At 34.6% G+C, this 27,090-nt stretch overlaps 1 protein-coding gene across 5 annotated transcripts; it reads right to left on the bottom strand.

Annotated features, from left to right (window-relative positions):
• Positions 1–785: 785 nt before the first annotated feature.
• Positions 786–24,623, bottom strand: GNPDA2 (glucosamine-6-phosphate deaminase 2). Of its 5 annotated transcripts, none has more exons than XM_035005046.1 (7): positions 24,544–24,622; positions 21,458–21,619; positions 17,389–17,490; positions 16,100–16,282; positions 11,108–11,292; positions 7,191–7,365; positions 786–1,795 (listed from the first exon to the last, which is right to left on the bottom strand). In XM_035005046.1, exons 2-7 carry the CDS (start codon positions 21,579–21,581, stop codon positions 1,734–1,736), a joined length of 831 nt encoding a protein of 276 aa, XP_034860937.1. In that variant the 5' UTR covers positions 21,582–21,619; positions 24,544–24,622; the 3' UTR covers positions 786–1,733. The 5 variants fall into 5 exon arrangements, with proteins under 5 accessions (XP_034860937.1, XP_034860936.1, XP_034860939.1 ...); XM_035005045.1 differs by lacking the exon at positions 24,544–24,622 and adding an exon at positions 23,930–24,210; XM_035005048.1 differs by lacking the exon at positions 24,544–24,622 and adding an exon at positions 20,929–20,985 and having other exon boundaries at positions 21,458–21,524.
• Between the last annotated feature and the right edge of the window lie 2,467 nt (positions 24,624–27,090).

Raw genomic sequence — 27,090 nt, 5'->3', positions numbered from 1 at the left:
TTCTAAGCTGTGTTTCAGCTGCCACATTTAAGCACAGAAATAACTAGAAATAACTAGTTAATCATGCACCAAAACAGCGTTTTCACTGTAATACTATGACTCTCTTAGATAGGGTAGTTTGTAGTAATCAGTACTTTATTACCAGGTGTGTGACTGGAAGATGATACGACTTATTTAAAGACCATTTATAACACAAGGCAATTATAACTACGTTATTTGGGATTTAAGGAACCTATTTTATACTAACAGTTTTATTTATTTTTATTTGCTGTTTATTTTAAGGAACTTAATTGTAAATACATTTCAGTCACATTTTGGGCGCCTGGGTGGCTCAGTTGTTAGGCGTCTGCCTTCGGCTCAGGTCATGATCCCAGGGTCCTGGGATCGAGTCCCACATCAGGCTCCCTGCCTGGCAGGAAGCCTGTTTCTCCTTCTCCCACTCCCGCTGCTTGTGTTCCTGCTGTCGCTATCTCTCTCTCTGTCAAATAAATAAATAAAATCTTTAAAAAAAAAAAACATTTCAGTCTCATTTTAGTTAAGGTATGGAAGTAATGCTTCTCTGAGATGGGCTTGTAAGATGCAAAATATACTGAAGAAATGGGAGAATTTTTTACTCCCCACTGAGTGACTAAGAAATTATAGGTAGAATTACTGTCTTCTAACTTAAATCTCTTAAGTGCCTGATGGCAACAAAAAGTAAATACAGAATCAATACTACTAATAATGTTGGAATATCTCAGATGCACGTATTCAGTTTCACTTCTGGAAATAAAATTTAGAAAACATTTGTTTGTTATAAGCTTTATTTGAGTTATAGATAGAAAACAATATACTTTTATTTGCAATTTAATGATGCAAGTTGTTAATGGCAATCTAAGTTTACAGTAATTCCTTTTATATATACTTCATGTTATCCTTTTAGACATATAATTAAGGAATAAAGCTAATCATTTATGAATTTAACAATAATCAGAAAATTGTCTTCAAAAGAATTTAAGTATGTTGCTAGGTATAAAGTTCATAATTGCCAAAATACTTATATTAAAAGCATGAACCCAAGTCATTAAATAAAAATAAGAGCACATTTGTAAAAAAGTGCTATAGAAGGTGGTGCACAAAAATCATGCACTTATACATACTTTCCAAAAGGACGTAAACTGTACTTTTAGGCACTGGCATCTCTTCATATTCTCTGTTCCAACAATATATAGCAGGACTTTTGATGTCCAGATGCTACTGCAGAAAGATGACTAAGGCAACCACGTGCAGAAAAGCTTGTGTGTAATGCACAGAAAATACAAAGATTACATTCCAAAAGTAAAGGTTTGCAATGATTGTTTGATATCTGAAAGGCTTGGAGTGTCTTTATGTGATTAAAAAATAACTCTGAGAATGCCACCAGATTCATATGAATGATACTTGATGTGTAGATTCTTCACATTTAAAATGACTTGAAATTTTTAAACAAAGATTTCATTTCTGTGATGTTTTACAGAGTGGCTGTGTGGCTTCCGTACTTTATAATAAACAGCTATTTGTGAGAACCAACTACTTCTCCTAAACCTTAGTATAAAATGGACACATTCTAAATATGGAATGTTTAACATATAGATATTGGACTTCAAAAATGACAGTCTTCAAAAAATCCCCATTTTATATTGCATAGCTGAAAATTCATCTACTACTTAAAAAAGTGTTCTGTTCATTCAAGCAGAATTTTGCTCCAATCTCCTTCAATTTCCTTCTTTCATACTGTATAGTGGATCCACAAGTTTATTGTGCACATGCATTAAACCTTAAAGAAAAAAAGCACAATTCTAGTTTTATTTTAATTTTGAATTATCTCTCATTTACCTTAGAAAATAGAAGAGTTTATAAGATACAATAAGTATACTGGTTCCCATCTGATACAGAATAGTTAAGTTTTATTGAAAAATGCAAATAGAAATGTTTCATAATGTTTAGTTTTAACTACCTAGCAAATAGTAATTTACAGTTATTTATGAAGCTGTAGATATAGAATGAGTACAAATTCCTTGGGAGTAGAAGCAGTTCTTGCCTTCAAAGCTTCAATATGGCAAAATAACAAATTTGAATAATGACCTGGTTAATACATTTTAATTACATCCTATAAGTCTGTTGAGTTTGATCCTCTGCACTTCTCTACCAGACTCCAGCCCAGGAACTCAGAACCGTTATTAAACTGGGATAGCTTTAAGTTCCCCAAAGTATTACCCTATCCATTCATCTGGCAAATTATTTTCCACTATTTTGACGTGTATTTACAATAGGGGTGATAACAAACTATACTGAAGGAGGTTAATAAAAAAATCCAAGGTGCCATTAAAAAGTTGAAGACTCCATATTTAAACATAACCAAAGATTTAAACTTAGAATGCCAAAAAAGTAGAGCAGTCAATACTGAATCATTTCTGACTCCAAACATGACAACTGGAAGCTGTTCACCTGGCAGAAATCAAGTACAGCCTCAATCTTAGGATATAAAAGAGCTAGAGATGGTTCAAGGAGTCTTTGAATCTCCCGCATTAATATACAAATTTGTGTATGCAAGTGTGTGTGCATGTGTGCATTTTCTTCTGAGGACAGTCTCTTCACCAGATTTTCATAGTGGTCCATGACCCAAAAGAGGTGAAGAGTCATGACATTTGAACCCTGGTTTTCCTTTTTGCTCTTAACCTTTACATTTCCTTTTGCTTTTAAAGTATAATCTAGCCCAGGGTCTCCTGGCTGGCTCAGTTGGAAGAGCATGTGACTTGATTTTGGGTTTGTAAATTCAAGCCCCATGTTAGGTGTAGAGATTACAAAAAAAATTTAAAAAATACAGTCTAGCCCTTTATCAATATACTTGAACTGCTCTCTATTAACGGGAATTTGTTTTGCTCCTGTTAGCTCTTATGGAAGAGCGATTTCCTCCCAATCTGAGTGCTACTATCCATTTTCTAGGGCTTTCCATCCTGTCAACTCAAAAAGTTTTCTTCAGCTTCTATTTAACTCTTTTTATTTAATATCCTTTGGGCTTCATAGGGTGATTTTACATAATTTAGTGGTTAGACTGTGGTGGTTTCATAGTCCTGTGTTCTCCCATCCATCCATCTGTCCCAACTACCCACAATTTATCAAATGCCTTCAACGTACCAGGCACACTTCCAGATGCTGAAATAATGCAGTGAACCTTTGTGAAGCTTTTAACGAAATATATTACATTTTATTTTCTCAAATCACTTAATAAGCCAACTTTTTATGATGCTGAGTCAACTACTTTCAGGAAGAGATCTTACACTTTTTTTTTCTTTTTTTTTTTTTCACTAACAGCATGTGAGACTGTGTACTTGAAGGCACTTTGGCCTGTTTTCTTGGCTGATGACACTAACTGGAAAATATAATTTATATTTACTAAAAATACACATTAAAGGGTAATTTTTATAGTGCAGAAGAAATATTTGCTAATGAAAACGATTAACCAGATAATATCTCTAAATAGAACCAATCCTATTTAAAACAGGATTTAACTGAAAAGTTTCAATACATTTCAACAACCAGAATGTAAAGAGCAGTAAAATGGGAACTGGAGAAACCTAGGAGGAGAGGGGACACAAAAACAATGGTAATTTTAGCCACTCAGTTTAGAAGATGTAACCTGTGGAGAAGCCACTGTAATTAAGAGGATCATTCTACTTGATACAATTCATCTATCATTTACTTAGAGCTTTGATCATGGAAATAATACATTAGAGCTTGAAAACCCAAAACATCAGAATAAACATTAAAAATTCAACTCTATAAAGTTTAACTATACATTGGATGTAACTTTTACACATAAGGCTGTTTCCAAACTAGAAATGCATTTTGGATGATAAAGAATTTATTATGACTTAAGGTAAAACTGACAATTTTGTATACAAGAATTTGATAGAAACAAATCATTGCTACTTAAATCATTAACAGAAAAAAATAAATTCTGAGTACTAAAACGTATAGACTTCCTAACATGTTGCCAGAAGTTGTTAAATGTCATAGATTCTAAATGTCAATTTTATGGTTCTGACTCCATCTGAATCATTCAATCTGTTTCAAGCTACTGGAATAGGGTCTACAAAGGATGAAGCAAAAATGTTCACCATAATGATGAGGTCTTGAAAATATACTCTCAAGGACATAAAATACAGGCTTTATATAAAATCAGCAAAAACAAAAAAATTAGACTAAACCATTAAATATTAAACTTTTCCTGCAATTTACTTCTATCTTCCAAAAGGTATATACTGAAACTTCCATTTGCAATGATTTTTATTGTTTTAGATGCAGTTAACCTAGATTTTCTTCTGGGCCTACATAATTAGAGCACATTTTAGTGATGGCAGAAGATAGGGTAGTAATGTGACTGGAATCTGAAGAACTACAGAAGGTAACTACAGGATTCATATCCTCCAGTACATCTTAAAGTGGTAAAATACCTCAATGAGAATATGGCAAATCTATAAAACTATACTTATGTATAAGTTAATGAATACTCAATTACTCTACCCTGTATTAAAATACCTTACTGTAAAATGAGGTCTGCATATAGCCCAGAATAATATCTCAATTCCATTTTTCTCCATATTGACAGGAGGCACTCTCTGACGGGCTGATAACCCTGAACCTCTCCAGAAATACATACAGATCCATATTAGAAAATACAATGTCCTCAAAAGAGCAGTGCAGCGATTCTCTCATGAATAGTCTATACTTCAAAATGTTTCAGAACAGCTTAGAATCTGGACAGATGAATTAAAAGAACAAAATACATGTAATCACCTACCCCCCTTGTGTTTTAAATTATCTTTATGTCCATACCTTTTTGGAAGCAATTATTACAGTATGAAAGCAACCCAAGCAAACAAATATGATTTAGATAGCCAGAGTTTATTTCTCTTCTATGACGCAGTATAAACAGTGGACAAAAGCCCAGACACCAGATAAGACTGGTTTCACTTACCCAGCTCTGCCCACATATGAGCTGTATGACTTTGGGTGACTTAACATCTCTATTAAGCCTGTTAACTCACCTGTAAATGGGATTATAAGAATACCCACTTCATTGGATTGTGAGAATTTAAGTAAATCAAGTATAATCCATTTAGAATAGTGCCTGGTCATATAAGTATTGGCTATTATTATCTTATTAAATGTTTACTACACTAAAATGTAAACATTTTATGATAAAAATGGAATTGACAACATTTGATAAGCACAAGGGTTTACCTGAGGATTGCTGGTAGCAGAACATGGGAATGTTAAATGAATCTCTGGCATTAAAATATGTGGATAATGGGGATTCCTTTTATTAATTTTTTCAAGGAATCTATTTGTAATGAAATCTGAAAGACTACATGGAAATATATGGGTAAAACTCCATACAAGGACTCTTATTCATAACTCATCACAGATCTCTTTTACCTGTCAACTTATTTAAAAACTTGACAATATTTCAGTTTGATACTTCTGTGGCTTGGTAAAAAAAAAAAAAAAAAGTCACTTTTGATAAAAATATAAATGACTGGAAATAAGCATTTAACAGTAAGGAAAGGTTTAAGTAAATTTTGATACATCTACTTATATAGCCATTAAAAATGCATTTGAAGAATAGTGAAATAGGAAAGTGCTCACAACAGCTAAGTGCAAATATAAAACTAAGCATGATTAAAAAAAATTTTTTTTTAAAGATTTTTTATTTATCTGAGAGAGAGAATGGGAGACAGCATGAGAGGGGGAGGATCAGAGGGAGAAGCAGACTCCCCGCTGAGCAGGGAGTCCGATGTGGGACTCAATCCCGGGACTCCAGGATCATGACTCGAGCCGAAGGCAGCTGCTTAACCAACTGAGCCACCCAGGCGCCCCAAGCATGATTAAAATTTTGATTGTTCACTATTCATCAAACTTCATTTGTGTATCATCAAGATTTTTGCCACATTCACACCATTTACATGAACTATGAATTAAAGATTTCTTTTAAATTGACGTAATTTAAATTTATATACTATTTCATGAATGATGCTGAAGACTATGAGACACATTATTTTATGTATCATTAAGAAAAAATACTACTAGGTAACTGATAATGACACCAATTTTAAACACATCCCAATTTTAGACAAGATAGATGTGAAAAAAGATGTGTCTCACAGGCAATAAAATATGGTAACTTCTTTAACTGTCAAAATGATATTTACAGAATACAAGTTTGATCGGTTTAGTGTATTTTTTCTAATACATGTTAAATAAGCACCTAGTAACTAGAGTACAAAGATTAAAAATACATATCCATCTAATATCAATAGTACACATACTACATACTCTGTATGTGTGTGTATATATATATATATATATATATATATATATGACCAGTTATATATTTTCATATCAGCTATATAAATACTTTATAAAGAGCACCTATTTATACAGCTTGTTTATTATGTGTGTGTATATGTGGAATTCACTCTTAAGCAGGGAATGGTTTCTAAACAGTATAGTCAAATTTTCCTTGAAAATCTCTTAAATCACCCATTACATCAAGCACATGTAGTTTCATACATACAACCCGGTACAGGAAGGTTTAAGAATTACTGAACTAGACTGCAGGGAAGAGTCAAAAGGACAAGCTACATGCAGAAGTCTGGGCAGTCAAACCCCTACTTACTTGCAGAGTTTATTCCATACTGCTCTGACACTGAACCATTAAACTGATATATGGGAATAATTTGAAATTGTGAAGATTAAATGAGATAGTGGGTGACCCAACTTACCTGCTGCTTAGATTCTAAACCATACCTTAGTGAGGAAGGTGGGGCAGGGAAACAATGAAAAGAAAATCAGAAAGTATATATATATACACATATGTGTGTTTATATATATATATATATTTCCTTTTGGGTTACTTACTCATATATACAATATGAAAGTAAGATTTTTTATCAAATTTTGGATTTCAGAAAAAAATAGGAAACTATTTTGAAAGCTATTATTTGAGGTGAGACTTTTCTGTTCCTTAAAAAGAACTGGCTACTATGTTGGCAAAATGCTGGTTTCAATAGGCACAGTGCAGGACGTGACTCCACACTCTATTAAGTTTTAATTGTCATCTACAATGGGACATTCTCACAGTCTGCTTCTGAAATTTCAATGCTCACCTTTAAAGTATTTCACAGTTTTAACTCTTAATTCTAAAGTAGCATCTTCATCACACACAAAAATAGTTCGGGGATGCTGCTGGAAAGCAGAAACAGTCCACATGTGATTTACTCCTTCTTCTATTGCTTTGTAGAGAGCAAATGCCTTGTGTGCACCTGTTATGAGGATCATTACCTGAAAAGTCATGACCATTACATGTTAATTAATTCTTAAAACATGTTTCAAATGACTAAAAAGCTCTATTTTTTTTTAAAGAAAGATGTTAGCACCAATACTCTTCTGAAGGTAAAATAAAATAGCTACATATTTCTTCACAGTTCAAGGTATTTATTTTTGTTCTTCAAGGTAAAAGGCAAGCATAAAGTGTAACTTCTGGTTTAAGAAAGTAAAATAGTATCTTCTTATGAAGTATTATTGAATATACCATAATGCAGGTACTTAATACATTAGATACTGATGTGCGTAAGTGACCTGGGAAAATGAAGAAAAAAGAAAGAAAAGGGCTGTTTTGCAAAAGCAGAACTGCAGGTCAACAAAGAATTTACATAACTAGGAATGATATACCAAATTGCTCTAACGCAATCAATACAGTAGATATTACTTTGAAAGAGAAAGAAGCCTAAAGACTATTTCACAGATTTTATCAAAGTTGTCTAAAACTAGATTTAAAGAAGGATTAGGGATCTACTTAAATGTAAGAATTGTCCTTTAAGCACACAAGACTAAGAATACCCGTATGAATTACAGAAAATCCAAGCTGTTGGTCCCAAATTCCTAAAAGCCTATAAATATAAATCAAAGAACATGTGCAAATGTGAGTGTGTATGTGTCAGAATGAATCTTTACCATTTTTATGATTGAGAAGGGGTTTGCAATAATCCTTGAAAAAACTGATACATAGGCTTAATAGTCCTTATTTACCTCTAAGTTACTTGTTAAATGGTTGGGATTTGGTGACTGATTAGATGTAGAGAAGAAACAATGACACTTTTCAACCTCATATAATTTTTTTTTAAGATTTTATTTATTTATTTGACAGAGAGAGACACAGCAAGAGAGGGAACACAAGCAGGGGGAGTGGGAGAGGGAGAAGCAGGCTTCCCGCCGAGCAGGGAGCCCGATGCGGGGCTTGATCCCAGGACCCTGGGATTATGACCTGAGCCTAAGGCAGACGTTTAACAACTGAGCCACCCAGGCGCCCCATCAAGCTAATTTTCATGGTGAGTGTTGCTACTCACCAAAGGAGGGAATATTCAAAAGAAAGGCAAATTTGGTGGAAAGATAAATTTAAATTTTGGACAGCTTAAGTACAGGGAGTCTAAATATGGAGATGTCAGCTGGAAGTTGGAAATACAAAACGTGCAGCTTCAGGAGTACAAGATAAAGATACATATTATTATCACTGTACTGAGAGTACTTTATCTTTTAGGAATAGTGATGAAACTACTGAAAGAACGTTTCAAGGAGTGACTGCTATTGACGTATTAAAAAAAAAAAGAAAAAAGGTCATGCCCCAAAGCATACAGAGTGAATATGCAGTTCCAGAATGAAACCCTAGGGAACAACAATATTCAAAAGGCAGATGAAGAAGAAAAGCTTGGGAAGCAGACTGAGAAGGAATGCTCAGAAAGTAAGAAGAGTAATGGCAGAGTTTTATGATGGGAGGGATGGTCAACAGTAGTAGATGATGAAAAGAGACCCAATAGGATAAGACCTGCAGAAAAGATGCCGGTTGTTAGCAATGAAGAAGTCCTTACTGACTTTGGTGACTTTTAGCAAGGTAGCAAAATCAAAAGCAGATTTTTAAATTAGTTTTTCCTACGTCACCTTAAGAATAAATATCCAAAGTATTATTATTATATATAACAATTATAAAGATGTTGCAATAGTGGAAAATAATTTCTCTTTTGAAATTATCTTTAAAGTATATGACATTATCTTTAAATATACCTCAGTAAAAACAAATTTCAATCCTTTGAAGGTAAATTTAGATTTTGGCAAAGAGCCTAAAGTCAACAAAAGTCAGATTTGGTGGTTCAAGTAAATGACAGCTGTGGATAGAACTTTGTCCAACATGAATTATGAACATAATTCATTCACACTATTCCCAACAATTATTAAATACCTATTATGTGACAGGCAGTGTAAGGTGCTAGATATACATGACCTATAAACTTACAGAGATTGTAAATTAGTGAGAAAAAAGATACTAAACCAGTAAACATACAAGAACAATCAGAAATTGTGAGAAGTGCTACAAAGGAAAAGAACAGAGTGGTCTAAGAGAAAATAGAAGAAAGTAACTTTGACTATGAGGATTATGGTCAAGAAAGGTAATTCTGAAAGTTGAAAACTGAAAGGTGCCGTTTTAGCTAAGCAAGGTCTGGAAAAGTAGAGCATTTCACAGTGGTAATCAGTGTGAAGGCCTCAAGCCAAGAAGAGTGATAAAGTAGTGACTGGAGTGGTTCCTTATCTAGTTGACAATTCCCAAATTTTAAGGAAACCTATAATAACTTCCAGGGTGTCACTTCCAAGGTTATGTACAGAAGGTCCTCATTAACAGAGCTGCCAAACTGTGAAGCTGCTTCCTGATACACTAACCACTTAGAAATTTAGTTTACCATTCATGTGTACTTTCCATCTAATAATAGCATCTTCCCCACACATTGATTCAAAATTTTATTAAGTGTATCTGTTCTTAATGAAACTAAAATTGAAGAACAGCTCACATCACAGTTAAAATCACTGGCAAATGAAAATCTGTACACATTAAGCTCCTTACAATTAAAGATAAGAAAACCATTAAGTATGATGATGTGATACTTGTTTCAAAAGAATGATAGAAAAATCAAAGCACTAGGGCCCCTGGGAAAATAATGAAGTCCTAGAATAGTTTTGCCATAATAATTTTCTTTGTAGTCATGCTGAGAGTGAGTACTTTGAGCTGAGTGACATCATAAAATTTTCCTGAAAAACTGACCAAAAGAAAAAAAATCAGTATCTTAATAACTCTCTGTTCATTCTAAGAATTAGCTTGTTACATTACAAATTAGCAAATAAATCTTGTTAAATGTAAGAAATCTATTTGCATAACTTTCAGTTTCATATTTTAGAAATACAATTGCTCTAAAATCTTTTTCAACTTAATTACTATGGAATTTCAATTCGTGAAGGTCTTTCTTCACATACTGATGATTTTTAGATGAAAAACTTCATTTTGAATGACAGTTCTATTTGTATGTTCAAGTCTAGACATATTTACATTAAGATACATTACTTATTCATCATAACTTGTCTGTATGCTTTCCTCTGAACCTGTCCCATCTTGTTATCAGGAAGGAATGGAGTTTCCATATAATTGAGCCACTTAGAATCCTGAGCTGACTATAATTTGTTCTGTCATTCTCAGGGAAGGAAATGAAAGCCCAATTAAAAATTTAAAAATTAGGCAGGATATATTGTTCAGAGTACTTGCCTTCTTAAGTATACCAAATTTAGAACAGATTCAGCCTTAAATGGGTTCTTTTTATGCTGGAAACTAACTGGCTATCCTCCCACAGTCAAGAAGTATTTTACACTAAATTATCCTGAGCCTCCAAAAACAGTTTAACCAGCATTGCATTTTTGTTACAACAGACCTTTCACCACACCATTTCACTTAAAAACAGACCATTTGATCAGTATGATTTTAGGAACTCAAACTGAGAAGCAGAACAGGCCAATGTAGCAGTATTCCAGAAGGGGTGGTGCCTAATTCTTAGCTCCAAAAGACTTAGTTGGACTCTAAACTTGGCAATGAGACAGAAGTCATTGAGAGCTCGATAACAGTTTACCTAGTGAATAGGATGTAACAAAAATTATTTGGTGCCATAATTCCTCCAAAATCTACAGATAGCAAAGAATATTGAATTCTTACTTCTCTTGCATCCATCACTGTCCCCACACCAACTGTTAGAGCCATAGTTGGCACCTTCGATAAATCTCCATCAAAATATTTAGCATTTGCCAAAATGGTGTCCATTGCTAGAGTCTTTAATCTTGTCCTTGATACTAAACTGGATCCTGGCTCATTGAAAGCGATATGACCATCTGGACCAATTCCTTTTAAAAGAAGTATACACACACATAGACGCATAAAATAAATAAGATTTCTCAAAGTTCACCTTGTTTTTAAGAGCAAATAGCCATATTCTAATGCTGCATTAAATACCTGTTCCTGTATTTGATTCAACAAGTATTTCAGTGTATTCCATATGCTTAGCACTGAGCTAGCATGAATGTAACTGACACTGCAATCTAGCACACATATACACACATACAAATGTAATTAAAAACAAGAACTGCATGAAACAATACTTACCCCTGCTAGGAGTCATTCTATTTCATTAGCAAAACATACAAAAGGAAAATACAGAATGTGAATGACTATACTGATTTCATAACCTAATAATGGGTGACAACCACAACCTGAAAACACTGCTTTAAAGAGACCCACTGCTAGCTCCAATATTCTAGGACTGCCTCTAAAGTATAGATAAAAATATGACATTCCTTATTTGAACGAAACTGGAAGTAAATCTTTTTGTAAAATGAAGAATCCTTCTATGGCATGAATAAATCAAGTTTTACATATGTGTACCCTACTAGCTAGTCAGAGTTCTGACAACCTCAATGAAAAAATAAATCCACAAGTTCTGAGTCAAAATACCTGTTATATTTATACTCTGCATTTTACTTTAATGACAGATATGCGTATTTTACTGACTCTTAGCCTATAATTCAAACCAATTTCTCCCAGATTACAATAAAGTAAAATATGACAAAGAATAACCTGGTTTTGATGGAACAAAGAAGAAATGAAAATCTTAGGGAGCAAATATAAGCTACCAAAGCACCACATTCTAGGAATTTTTAATGTGGTGACAAAGCCTGACCTACATGTGGTTATTATGTATGGATTTTTCCATTGGTGTATATGTATCTGCCTATAAATATAAGTTTTTAAATTATAGATATGCATTTCTTTTCAGATTTGTAAAACTACTGTTTCTCCTCTTAAATATGTATCTGTGCAAATATTTATATTTCTCTATGTATGTATAGAGAAGAAAGGCTGGGACCAGGAAAATAAAAGTTCCAGAAAAAACAGGGAAGTCCTCAAGGATCAACATTAGTGTTCTAACTGGTATTGTGGGTCATACAAAAGTGTAGAGTAAGGCTGAAATTATCAGCAGTGGTTCAAGACAGAGAAGGGTCAATATATTCCCTTACTGACCAGAAGTAACTATTAGAAATTGAGCTTCCTGATATAAATATGTCTGGCACATTCTCATTCAGTCTTTAAGTCTAAACTAATATATTTACACCTTTAGGAAACATCTCTAAAACATCAGAGTCTGGATTACAGGCCTTCCCTGTGTTCCTACAGTTCTGTGGGGTAGAATGTAAATTTCATCGGCGTAAGGACTTTCTCTTAATTACTATACCCTTACCCCTTAGAATAATACATGACACATAGGAGGCCCTCAATAAATAATGGCTGAATAAATGAAAAGATGGTTGCTATTCTTTGGTATGCTCAGTATAGTTTTTCTCTTCTCCTTCTACCTTGCTCTGCTCCCCTCACAATGGAGGGGACCTTTATCTACTCTGTATCTCTCTGAGTCCGGATGATTGTGGTCTAGTGATAAACACTTGTCCCAAGCTGAAACAGTCAGAATTTCAGGAAATTCTGAAACCTGTGTGGGGTGGAGAAAAGAAGGAGGGCATCTACAGCTGAGGTATCTGATGATAGCACTGCAGGAGAGTATCCATAAGTTCCTGCTTTGGAGATTTGAGGCTCCTTGGTTCTTGTTCTTCCACAGACTAGGCTCTTTCAACTCTTCTAACAATTCTGTGTGTTAGCCCAGAATCATTCTAGTTAATTCACTTTTGGTCCCAAAGTAGATTACAGTTACTTGCAAACCAAAGATTCTAATCATGTACCCAAAGGAGAGGGTTAAGGTTTTCCCCACAGTCTTTTTATTTTTTTAAAAAACAGTATCTTAAGATAATTTTAAAGTTAATAATATCCTTAGAGTTTATAAAATTTCATATTTGTGTATTTTATTGCTGGGGGTGGGTCAGGGATTGCATGATTGCAATCTTTTTGTAAAATGAAAATTGCAAGTTGATTGCACTCTACTCTTTCTTTTAGCAATTCTGTCATCACAGGGAGAATGAGAACTTCTGGCAGTATATATTTCGTTTTTCTTTTCTACTGAGGAAAGGGAATTCCTGTTCTATTTCCCAGGAGTAAGACACGATGGATTCACAGTCTTGAGCTCTTCTCATTCTACTATTTCCAGTTTAGAGGGGAAGAATAGGAAACCCCATTTTGGCCTCAAGCCCAACCTGAAATCTCTAATCCAACTTTACCTTTAATAAGGCTGATATTTTGATCCCATTTGGCTCAGTTCTTAAGTGTTTTTATTAACCAACAAACCCTGGAACAAAAGAAGGGTAAGTGATAAGACCCAAATACCAAGCCTCGTCTTGAAAATCCAATAACAAATCTAGATCAACAAAGGCAAAGAATCAAATGAGATTCTTGCATGAGTATACATCCAATAATAGGGTACTCCAAATAGGAAAAAGTTCAAAGAAAATGCAATAAGCTAACCCTTCTTCCCCTATACAGAGTAATTATGTCTTTTGGATGGTAAATATAAAATGGCAGACCCTGATCATGACATGACTACAGTGAAGATGTTAATGGAAGAGGCAAGGAAATCTTATTTATTGACTGACTGATTGATTGGTCAGGAGAAAATGTCTACAGGAAGCTTAAGACAAAAATTGGTTAGAAAACAAAGTAAAGTTCTTTCTAGTATAAGAGTCAGTGATACACACACATAATTATAATTTACAATCCATCTGTTTCAAAGGGAAAACTAAGGTGACCTACAGTGAGGAAATACACCAAAAAACCTAAGCCAAAAAGAAATGAGAAGTGACTTAAAACTATAGGAAAAGAAGAAAGTTCTAAGAGAAATCTTTGATGAGGGATATTCAGGCTTAAACACTACATTAGGCTGTAAATACTTCCTGGAAAGCAGACAAAGGGAGAAAATGGAGTTTAAGAGTTCTTAGGTACCCCCACCCAAGTAAATTCTATTTTCTGGCATAGAATCCCCAAGGGATTTGTCACATGGATCCTTAGGTAAGGCAAATAAATTAAAAGGAAAAAAAATATTTAAATGAAGTAAAAGATATTTTTCATTAAGCCATTTTTAATAATGAACCTCTATTAACTATCATGCCTTTTTGTATAATGGTAAATGAGTAAAATATTTCTTGATATAACTAAAATACAGATACATTAGGTATAATTACATTACAGTAATTAGGTATACATTATAGTAATTCTACTTGATTTTTGTATGGAGTTTAGAAAACCTAAAGAATGCATGGGTAGTGCATTCCTTAAACGTTCCCAAATTACCCTTAATATTGGCAAGTACAAATAGTAATTATTTCAGAATTGAACCATATGGACAAAACTGGAATACATATATTTTCCAGGAATACTGGAATTTTATTTAAAACATAGATAACTTTCTATTTTGAAAAGTGAAACAGTCTAGCTTAGATTCTTGCTCAGATAAAACCATCCCATTTACAAAATAAAGTAAATGATATTGGCTCTGTTAGGTACAGAAAAAAATTTCCTCAAAGAGAAAATCTCAATATTAACCATTCCAAAACTTGTGAGAATTCACCATGTTATAACGTGTAAAATGCTTGCATAGTGGTTGGTGTGTAACTGGTACTCCATTAAGTGTTATTCAGTCTTCTCTTTCTGAACTGTAGATGATGAAATAATTGTTCCTTAGTTCATTGAATTTCCTGCTTTTTTACTGAATTACTTCTAAGGGTATCCAGTGAGATTAATTCCTGTTTTACAAATAACTCAATTATACTGAACTTCAATAAACTTCCCAAGGTCATACAGATAATAAGTGACCCAAACAGAATGCGAATTCATGTCCCATTTTCCCCAAGGGCAACCAACCACCACAACTATATCTGGCCACCTCAACCATCAGTCATCTTCAATACAGCTCTACTGAAGATCTAATTCATATACTTTTAAGCAGTCTTTTAATAAATATAAGATATATCTGGAGAACTTAATTTAGAGCTTTAGTTCATTTAGTTGAATACTAAAAACTTTGGCAAAAAGCATTTTGGTTTCAGTTTCATTGCTGTTATACTATTCTTATGGTAATTAATTAGCTGTCTCAGGCTTCATAATGACGATAGAAAACCATATTGTCATTACAAAGAAATTTCCTATTTTCAGTGGTACATTATAAACGCACACATGCATGTAGATATATATAAATTTCAAGTGGAATTTAGCCAATTAAACATTTATTCATGTGGAGTTTATAAAGACAGTTATACAGCTTAGTTCACATTAACTAAAGGGTGATGATAAAGTCTCACATCAGTCTTAACTGATTTTTTTAATGAGATGAAGTAATTTAAGTGATCAGTACAGAAATGCGAAAATCCACTGTTCCACATGCAAACTTTTAGGGATTTAACCCTGTAATTTGGTAAGAAAGCTGGGTTGGGATTTTAAAGAAATCATAAAAGATAATTATCATTCAGGAAAAGAAACATCACTCATTTTGAAAGATGTGGTAAACTGTTAATTCTAAAGAGATAATACAAAAGAGTTTAGCAGGTATTGGAACTTATTTCTCAAGACATAATTTAAGCAATTCTAACTTGCGACCTTAATATTTTTTTATGAAAATAAGGTAAAATAAAAATCAGTAGCTGAATAAATGGGTATTACAGTTACAGATGTTCCCTACATTACACAAAGGTAAGATTAATGAGAAAATGTTTTACGTACCTCCAACAAAAAGGTCAATTCCTCCAGCTTCTTTTATTTTCTTTTCAAAAGCATCACATTCTGCTTGTAAATCTGCAGCATTCCCATCGAGGATATGAGCATTCTTAGGATCTATATCAATATGCTTAAAAAAGTTATTCCACATATAAGAATGGTAGCTTTCAGGATGATTTCTGGGAAGTCCTAAATAAAAAGTTAATAAATAAAAATGTAAGTATTTCCAGGAATAAATCCAAAGTTTACTTTTCTGATTAAGCCATAAATGCTATTTAAAATATATAACCTTTCTATTCCATATCCAATGGATATCCAAATTAAATCCAATTTAAAGGCATTTTTATGTGGAATACATGGTCATTATATGCCAGGCGTTAATCACCTTACATGTATGTATTAATTCAAATGATTTATATAACATCTATGGAATTACTTTTATCATTCTTATCTTATAAGCAACAAAAGTACAGAAACATTAAGTAACTTTCCCAAAGTCACACAGCTCATAGAAAGACTGGAATTCAAACACAGAAATCTAGTTCACATGCATTTAATCACTGTACTCCACTTCTCAGGCACAAAACTTCTACCAATGGAACTGATTTACGTATTAATTTCAACAATAATTAGCCATACATCTGAAATGTTGGTCCATGTTTCTCATCTATTTTTCCTATATGCATGCAAAGTATACTGAATCACAACAATTCTTTGGCTATCACTTAGGCTAACATTAAAAATGTATTCCTATGTTCAAAGTTTAAAACAAGAGTTTATTCGCATCACAGATCTTTCCTATTAAGCAAGTTAACAATCAATTTGGCATAAAAGCTTCATAGCCACAAATATAAATATACTTATATTTGAAAAATCTTTATTTTACTAATTACTTTTACATATGTGGTGCTCTATCCCCACAACAACACTGGTTTTAACTTTGCCTTAAGGGGACAAAAAAAAAACCAAAATGTGTGACGTACTGGCTCAAAGTTGCATGATTGGTAAGTGGCAGAGCCCAAGAATGAATACAGATCTTCTGATTTCTAGTCCCATATTCCTCCACGATATCGTGCTGGCATCACAAAAATATAGATTTTTTAAATATAAACTCCCAACCTCACCACAAGGCTGTACATTATCTTCTAATTATATTACATTCAAAACATAAATTCAAATAACATATTAATTCTTAAAATATATTCATTTTATTTAAAATATAACATATCCAAAAAAATAAAATAAAAAAATAAAATATAACATGTCCAAATAATATATTCAAACAATATACTTACCTACATATTCATCCATGTTAAAGGTCTTCACATATTTAAAAGAAAGGTCTCCATTCTTATGATATTCTATTAGTTTTTTATAACATCCTAAAGGTGTACTTCCTAAAACAGACAGAGAGTCCATTTTCTAACGTAACATGAAAAACTTATTTTTTTAAAAAAGTTTATATTTACTTTATTCTCTTAATGATATTCTCTATTTCTAATTTACTAGGGAAACAATGATTAATTTAAATACATATTCAATTAACAAATGTATTTTGAATTATACATACATTTGCAAAGTACCTTGAAATCTTAGTAAATTAGAATTTGCTGACTAAAACTAGAAATCTGTCAATAGAAATTATAGTTTGGAAAATTATTCTAGAGTTGTTCAGTATTTGGAATTAATGTATATTACAAGATTAGAAACTTCTAGAAAGGACATTTGAATTAAAAGAAAAATAAACGCCTCACCTTTTGAGTAAAAGCTTTTATAGAGAAGGATTTATATCATATAAATGAAATATAAAAAGGTCAAGTTGACCATTTAATGAAATCAAAAGGGAAACCAGAGCTAAATTTAAATACTGCCTCTACTTTCAAAATAGACTCAGAAATTGGCAAGGACTGTTAGAGGAACATTAGCCATTATGATTTTAACTGGAGGTTCTGTTTCTTATTTTGTGTTATTTTCAGCATATATCAGCTAAAATGTATGAAGTAAAATGACCTCTGGGAGATGGGATCTTGGCTTTGGATATTTTATCTGATTTTATTGTTTTATAAATGTGATTCTTTTACATGTTTTATAAAACTAAAATCAGTTTGATAGTGCTTCTTGACATGGCACAATAAAGATAAATAAATTTAGCCACTTGTAGATGGCCTCCATTTTTAAATTTGCTGTATTTTTTCATTTTAACTACAAACTGGAAGGTTAGAGATTGACTGCATTTTTTTTTTTTTTTAAAGATTTTATTTATTTATTTGACAGAGACAGCGAGAGAGGGAACCCAAGCAGGGGCAGAGGGAGAGGGAGAAGCAGGCTTCCCGCCAAGCAGGGAGCCCGATGTGGGGCTTGATCCCAGGACCCTGGGATCATGACCTGAGCCAAAGGCAGACGCTTAACGACTGAGCCACCCAGGCGTCCCGATTGAATGCATTCTTAACAAGAGATCTGGCTCTCCCTATCCTGGCTGGAGTATTGATTAATTCCTAATATATCCACCATCACAAAACAAAACATCTGCACACAAAATTTCTACTCAAGTGGCAGACAGAGGTATGACAGAACTAAACAGTCTTTGGCGAAAGAAAAAACAAAAAAACAAAAAAGGAAATTCTATAGTAGTAAAAAGATTGCCTTTCATTTGAGATGAAAGAATAATACAAGTGGCTATAAATAATAAATATAGGTTCAGAGAACAGCAGACTAAAGATTTTTTTAAAGCTAAAGCAAACATACTGTTTTAAATTATAATAATTTATAAATTTTACAATTCCATCTCAAAGAACTATAACCCACTAACATAAGACCTATCTTAAAGATGGATAAGTGTGCTTTTCCTTCTTTTGAGAAGCATAAACAAATCTGTGTTTGTTTCAATGTTAAGAGTTTAATTATAGGACTCCCTCGATTTAAGAATATATGAATAAAAAAGGTGAGGAGTCACAATGGTGAAGACAAAAAAAACCACATTCATTTCCTACTTTTTAATCCAGTGGCTGAAGAAAAAAAAATAAAGATACGGTACATGGTGCACTGGTTAAAGAAACTTCATTTTAATATTTGCTTTGCAAAACTTATTTACTAACATAACTACTACCAAGTGCTTACTATGATTCAGATGAAAGAAAAATTAAAACTGTTTCTATCCTAAAAAACCTCACAAGATAGGAATAGGCAAATAATCATAACAAAAATATTATAAATAACCTATAAGAAGTCTGGAGAACTGTTGTAAATCAAAGAAGAAAAGATTATAGTCTTGTTTGTTGAAGGAAGGATATCCAAGAAGATGACATTTCAACTAAGTCTTGAAGAAGGGGTAGAATTCCAATAGTTAAAATTAGGGTTAGGTTGTAGTTGAGAACAAAAAAAGATGGGGGAGGAGGCCGAGAAATGACATTTGTATGTTTACCATGTGCTAGATGCTATATACTGGTATTTTTATACATCAGCTCATGTAAACCTTGGGAAATTGGCATTATCTTTCCCATTTTGAGAATGGAAAAACTGGGTCAAAAAGATTAAGGAATTTGCCAAATATCATATGGTAATGAAGCCAGAGATTCAAGAGATTCTGTCTGGTTCCATGGCTCATATAGTTTTCATTATGTAACGCACTAGCAACATGATGAAAGTAAAGCCAGCAAGGTCAGGTCTATTCTTTGAACTACAAGTAGTCTAATTTTCCTATCATGATTCAGAGTAAGAGAATCAGGGAATAAGTTTGGGAGGCAGGAAGCATGCAGGCCCTTACATGTGAAGCTTGTTAAGATCACATCAATAAGCACTGAAAAGATATTCTCCAGAAACTGTGCTTGGTGGAGGGATAATTACAATACAGCATGCTACATACAATTACATAAACATATGCTCAAACTTCAAAAGCAAGGAGGAGAGAGCGTGATTAACACTGTCAATGGTCAATGAAGGAGGAAAGTGGAAAATGTCAACGAAGGTTTTCCAAGATACGTCACTGGCAGGTGCATTATTAGCAGTTAAACTATCCTAAAGTAAGCAAAACTTGTAGATCTAAATACACAAAAGTATGTTTTAAGACTGCTTGCATTCATCACTTTGAAGACTTTCTGCCCCCAAGCTAAAATTACTGTTTATTTCTACATCATAATTAAGACAGAGTGATCAAAGCAGCTAGCCTGGTTGCAGCCTGGGTTTACAGTATGCAAACTGATACAGAGGCCATGTCCAACCATTGAGGCTCATGTATAAAAAATGTGGGTGTTGATGCTGCCAGTCTGGTGTGTACAGTTTTTAAGTCCCTCTTTACCATTCTCACCAAGATCTACTGCCCTGGACCAAAGACAAATAGCAAGATAACAAACAAACAACTTCATGAGCTAAACAATACCTTTCATGGAAATTACACAAGTGGAAAAAAGTATAATTGTAGCTTTTATGTAGTTAGCACATATGGGGGGGAGGAGCAGAAGGAAAAAAATACTGTTTAAATAAGACACACTTATGGGAACCTTAAATTTATACAGTATTTACAGTACGTAAGGGAGTGGCACAAACACTGCCTTATTTGAGCCTCAAACAGCATTATCGGCTATTATTATCCTTATCTTTCTTAAAGGAAAGGAAACCAAAGATTAGGGAGGTAGAATAAATGCCTTGCAGTCACCAAGAAAGTAAGTAGTAGCTCTGATTCCAGGTGCAATACTCTTTACTGTGGAAGTCAACAATATCAAATTAAGTGCCATGAAAAAAAAAAAAATTAAGTGCCATGAGATCAATGACACTACTTGGTTAATTTTTAAGAAAAACCTTAACAGGGAACTAAATACAACAAAACGTGCAATTCATACTTAGGTTTACTCTGTCATGAAGACATACCAGTCTTCAATTTTTCAGTCATAATACTTCTATAATAAAAAGAAAATAAACACAAATTATAAAAGGCTAATAAGATAATAAAAGTATATGAGGCGGGGGGAAGTAAAATGAAGAGACAAGAGTACATAGTTCAGATACCTCTTAACAATCATTAGAAAGGCTAATCTACTAATTAAGTATATGAATAGTGAAAGTAACATCCTTAAAAACAAACAAAAGATGACTAGATAAAGGTACAAAAATATTATGACCATCACTTAAGTTAGGATATTTCCTTTTGCATTTTGGAGTGGAAAGTGATACATAATTTTAATACAAGAAAACAGTAATGAAACACAGATACCAGATAGTTATATACGCATTTCTGGCTCTATATACTAATATGTTCATTCAGTGATATGGCAAGAAATAAAGGGGAAACATATTTTACTAAAAGAAACCCTTCCATCCCATGATTTTATGTACCTAAAATGGGGGGGCGGGGGGGGGAAGGTGTATTACCTGTTGGTAAACCCAATGTAAAGTATCTGTCCTGTCCAGGTTTGAACTGAATGATGCGATTACAGATGTATTTGGCTGCCCACTCACTAGCCAAGTCATAGTTATCAAGAATTACAAGCCTCATTATGGTGATGCACAGCTTCCAGGACAAGAAGTTCAAACCTGAGAAAATTCCATTGTAGAGCATTTTAAGTAATTTACAGACACTCAAACATAAGTGTTTATGATGACTGATGACTTTAAAAAGGACATCACTTAAAAAAGACATACTTATATACAAATAAACCTGTACTTTTAAAATAGTAATAGCCTTTCTCTTTTGAACAGACCTTGGGTTCTGAGCAGTGGCCTACGTAATTTAGGTACATACACAATCTTCTGAATTAAATATAACACCCACTTTTAGATGAGGAGAAGAAGTCACATAATTTGACTGAGGTCACACAGTTACTAAATGACAAAGCCAGAATTCATATCAAGGCAAACTTAAAGTTTTTATAAGCCACGACACTACACTGTCTTGACAGGGATGTTATATAAAGCAACATAAAACAAACCTAAAGGCAAACAAAGCAGTACTCATTTCTTGAATGCAAGTTAAAGGGAGTAATGATACTTAGCAACCTCTGGGTTACTTACTAAAATCCAGAACTCTCCCTATAAATACTGTAATAACCAAACCTCCCTTTTGTTAAATGTTTTTGTAAAAATGATACCTGCACTTAAAAATTTTTCAATATAGAAAGGTGTAAGAGAAAAAAAAAAATCAACTCAAATCCTACACTCATAAATAAAAACTATTAGGCATACAACATTCTAGATGTCTATCTAACGTGCACACATATAAATAGAATGTATAGAAATAATTCTCAACAATGAGATTCATACTAGACATGCTGTTTTTAATAAAAAGCATAATATTTAATTCTTCCTGAATTTAAAAAAAGAAAAAGTGAACTAAAACTGCTGATCTCTGAAAAAAAAAATTCTTCATAAAAAGCAATTTTAGTTCCTAAAAGAGTAATCTAAGGTTAAGACAAAATATTGAGATCAGAGTCATTTAAAAACTATGATTCCATTTTAGACAATGTGGATTGACCTACTACCATGACTCACAACCCTTGATTTCTGTAAAATGTATTATTTTTATATTGATAAGATTTGTAACATTTACACTGTATCCTAATTCCCAGATTTTAATTCTTAGTTTCATATTTAAATGGATCTGTCACCCACACCAATCCTTTTACAAATGGCTTCAGCAGTCCTGAGTTTCTATACACTTTACATACAAAAATAAGTCAAATTCTTGAAATTAATGGGAATAGGTCTTATTACAATGAATATATGAAACCTAAATGATATCCTTAAAAACATAAAGATTTAGAATTCTGGCATAACAAGAAATTATGATCACCGTGATTTAAAATTCTGGCACAGTAACGAGAGACAAATAGCATTTACAGACAATAATCTACATAGGAAGTCATAAATTCACTCCAACACAAATGGACTTGGCCTCTATTTAAATTCATTAATGATCTAATGCCAGAAACAATTTCAAAGTTACACTAAGAATCAGAAACATTTCCTGGCCATAAAGAGATATACTTAACTGCTAATAAGTATGGCCATCAAGAGATATACTTACTTCTAACAAGAATATTCAGCAAACTGATTATTGATAAAAAGAAAAAAGAATTGTAAGGTAAGGAGGAAGAGCATTAGAATTTCCAAGTATCTTCTGTGTTCTGGGCACGCTATCTCTTTTTCTCAATTCAACACACTTATGAGGGCCTATTAAATGCAAGCACTAAGTTGTGTAATCACAAAAATGATTTAAGATAGGGGCCCTACTATTAAGGGCTTAGAATCGCTGAATAGTCTCTGGGGTAAAAATTATCATCCTCATTTTTCAGACATAGAAAACTGTAACTCAGAAATTTATTGCTAAAGTTATAAAGCTATTAATGGGAGAGGGTCTATCTGACTGAAAGACCCATGCTCCAGATGTGCCTTAAAAGAAGCACTTAGGATGCCTGCTAAAAATATGGATTCCCAGGCCCCTCTCACCGGATATAAGTGTTTCAACAGATGGGAAATGGGATCCATGGAATCTGCACTTTTAGAAATATCATAGATGATTATTACAATCAGGTTAAATTTTGAAAAGAACACCACAGGAAGAGACTTCATTGCAAAGAAGTTCAAGTTAAGTCTCTCAGATCAGGTACAGGCAAGTTTTGTTTGTTTTAAATTCAGAGTACTCAGACTTCATTACACAAGTCTCACATGAATCATTCCACGCAGAGGAAAGCAAAATGTTTTGGTCACATTTACTCAGATTAAAAAATGTGTTTTTGCCAATCCTCATAGATCCAAACTGGTGTGGCTCTGGGCAATTCTCTGGCATCACAACCACATAGCGCTCAAAAAATGACACAGCCCCCCCCCCCCCCCCAATTCCCTCACCTTCCTCTGGTGCTGATTCATTCTGAATGTGCATTAACTTGGAGAATGCGCTGCTGAATACAAATCTCAGGACTCTGGAGCAGGATGAGAACTTGCACAAGACTTAGGTTGCACAGTCAGTCTAGGAGCTACACTAGCATCTGAACTTCAGAATCCCTGCTCTGAGCTTTTTTTCTACACCTGACCTGAAAATGTCTCTGAAGTGCAGGGCAGGGGAGCCCCATCCCTATGTGGGGCGAGAAGCAGCGGAGAAGGCTGTGGTCCCTACCTAGAAGGCAAACGCCAGGGCTGCAAACCCACCTTAGCTGCGTGGCTGCTGAGCCCAATCACTCCGCAAACTATAACGAATACAAATGGGGGTGACTGATACTGATTTTTAACAAGCGTCAGGAGAGAGCCGTCAAAAGAGAGGAAGGGATAGGAACCTGCTCCCGGAGGCCCAGTTTCGAAGGGCACCAGCAGCCACGCGTCATCCTCAGCCCCGCCTCGAAGCTCCTGGGACCCCAATCTGTCCTGGCCGCACGTCCCCGTTTCGGCACAAAGCCCACCCCAGGGGGCAATGACCAACCTGTTCTCCGCCTGACTCCCCTTCTTGGTCCCCAGCCCGGACTCACCTGCCGACCCACCCGCACTTCCGATGTTGGAACAGCGGAAACAACCAGCACCCAGCAACCCGGAGCCGGCGTGTGGAGCGCAAAGCCCAGAGACCCGGATGTAAACCCAAGGCGCAGAAGGGACCGCGGCGCAGCCCGCGGGTACTGCGCATGCGCATGCCTCTAGCTCTATAGGGATGAGCTGTGCGGAGGTTCTTAAGAATTCCGAGAGGCAGGAACCCTTTCCTGCACGGGAGTTTCCAGTTCCTGGGCCATCACCTTCCCGCCAGTCTTTTTATCAACTCTCAGAAGTTGAATTGAGGTAGATTCTTTGGGTTTATGAAATTTAGTATGTAGGACTGCTGTGCTCATACATAAGCATTACTTAAATTGTTGCTTATAATAGCAATATGAATTCATCTTGATCTCTAAGCTTTTGAATGTTTACTAAGTGCCTTTTATCAATAAGCTCATCAAAGTTAAGTTTGTTACATGCTGCAGAAGAGCAAAGTGTATACCCTGGGAAGCCTTGGAGGGGCTCCCTAGGAATAAACCTAGAAGGAATAAACCTAGAAGGAATAAACACTAGGGCAGAATTCTTCCTCTACCCTTCACCGTCTTCCAGCTGGCCTAAGAATTCAATATTCATGACCTAGATTAACAGGAAGAAAAGACACAAAGTTTTATTATCCATGCATAGAGGACCAATAATATATTGAGACACAAAGAAATGACCAAGTCAGGCAGCTTTTATACATTTTAGACAAACACAATAAATTTGTGAGGAATTTAACTGTAAGGAAAACAGGCATTTGGGAGCTTACCAAGGGGAATTTAGGCTGAGGTTGTAGATTAGTAAAAATGTAACAAGTTTTATTTCTACAGCTTTCTCAACTTTAAAGTCTCTATTTCTGGTGATAAGAGTGTCTTTTTTTTTTTTTTTTTTCTTGAAAGAGAGCTTGATCACCAGCAAGAGGGGGAGGGAGGGGCAGAGGGAGAGGGAGAGAATCCCAAGCTGATTGGTGCTGAGCTCAGAGCCCTTGGCAGGACTCCATCTCAGGACCTGGAGATCATGACCTGGACCGAGATTAAGAGTAGGAGGCTTAACCCACTGAGCCACCCAAGCACCCCTGGAGTGTCTTTCCTTAGTGCAGGGAGGGTATTTTTTATGGAGGTTGGTTTCCTGCTTTTGGGGTGACAGGAGGGTCTCAGTATCCTTGCACAGGTTTTTCCTCAATTAGCTTCAATTCAAAATAATTAATATGCCATTATGATACATTTCGGGGCAGCTTGTCCTGGGCTCAGGATTTTAATAGGATATGGACTTGTGCTGAACGATTCTAAGAAGAGGTAGAGGAAGCAGAATTAGCTATGAACTGTATCACAGTTCTTTGTTCAGGATGGGGAAGGAAGGAAGCAGGGATAGGGAAGTTATTGTTAAAACAGCAGTCACTCAAAAGAAGGGTCGTGTGGTCTCACTAATGTTCCCATTAGAAACACTGTTTAGGGTTCTATTAGGAACAATACTGTCTGACTACCAGCATGAGGTGACAAGCGGACTCAAAGGAACTGTTTCATTGAACATGACAAGGTTAAGATAAATGAAAAATGCTATGTCCTTAAACTCTTTATCTGAAGTTCTGCACAGGGGTTGTAAATCCTTTCTCAGGGTCAAATTCTGAAATTCTTCAGGCAAGAGTGGGATGGTCCATTTTCAATGATAAGACTTCAAAGTTTCTCCTGAACTGATTAGAGGACAAGATTTCTTAGAACTATAGGCTTGAGTTCATTTTACAAAAGCAATTTTTAACACGTTCCCAGTATAACTTATCATCTAACAAAAATCTATTATACATCTACTGTGGTCAAAAAGACCAACTAATAAAAAAAAAGAGCTTTGCAGGGAATATTATTGGAGCATAGAAGGATATTTGTGTAATGTATTCTTTCCCAATGTTTTTACTTCTTTATGTGTTTCTGACACTAGAAATGTAAGTTCTGCCCCTACTGTAGGTACTTACTATGATTAATCTGCCTTGATTCCCCTATATCATATCTTGTCTTCCTTTTCTCTCAAGTTGATGTTTCTCACCTCTTGCAACCCATATGCCATTCTCTTTGTACCAAGATTAAAGTAAGGGGTTACTGCCATTAAAGAAAAATACCTGGGGTGCCTGGGTGGCTTAGTTGGCTAAGCGTCTGCCTTCGGCTCAGGTCATGATCCAGAGTCCTGGGATCGAGCCCGGAATCGGGCTCCCTGGTCAGCGGGGAGTCTGCTTCTCCCTCCCCCTCTCCTCCTGCTTGTGCTCTCTCTTTCTCTCTCTCAAATAAAACCTTTAAAAATATAAAAATACCCAATACTAATCAGGAAAATTGTTTTTGACAAAGGCAGGGACATTTGAGTTATTCATTTGTCCATTCAAAAAATACTTGCCAAGATCATATTATGTGCCAGACAGGAGTAAAACAAATACATAGTCCTTGCTCCCAATAAAGTAAGTCTTGTGGGGATATAGAAATCACCCAGCAAATCCTAAAAAAGCCAAGTATTCTCAGTCATGAGACTCT

The sequence above is a fragment of the Mirounga leonina genome, unplaced genomic scaffold (assembly GCF_011800145.1).
Source record: "Mirounga leonina isolate KUSES-001 unplaced genomic scaffold, KU_Mleo_1.0 Mir_129, whole genome shotgun sequence".
NCBI lineage: Eukaryota > Metazoa > Chordata > Mammalia > Carnivora > Phocidae > Mirounga > Mirounga leonina.
Note: the sequence above shows the minus strand (reverse complement) of the source record. Positions and strands in the feature narration are given on the sequence as shown.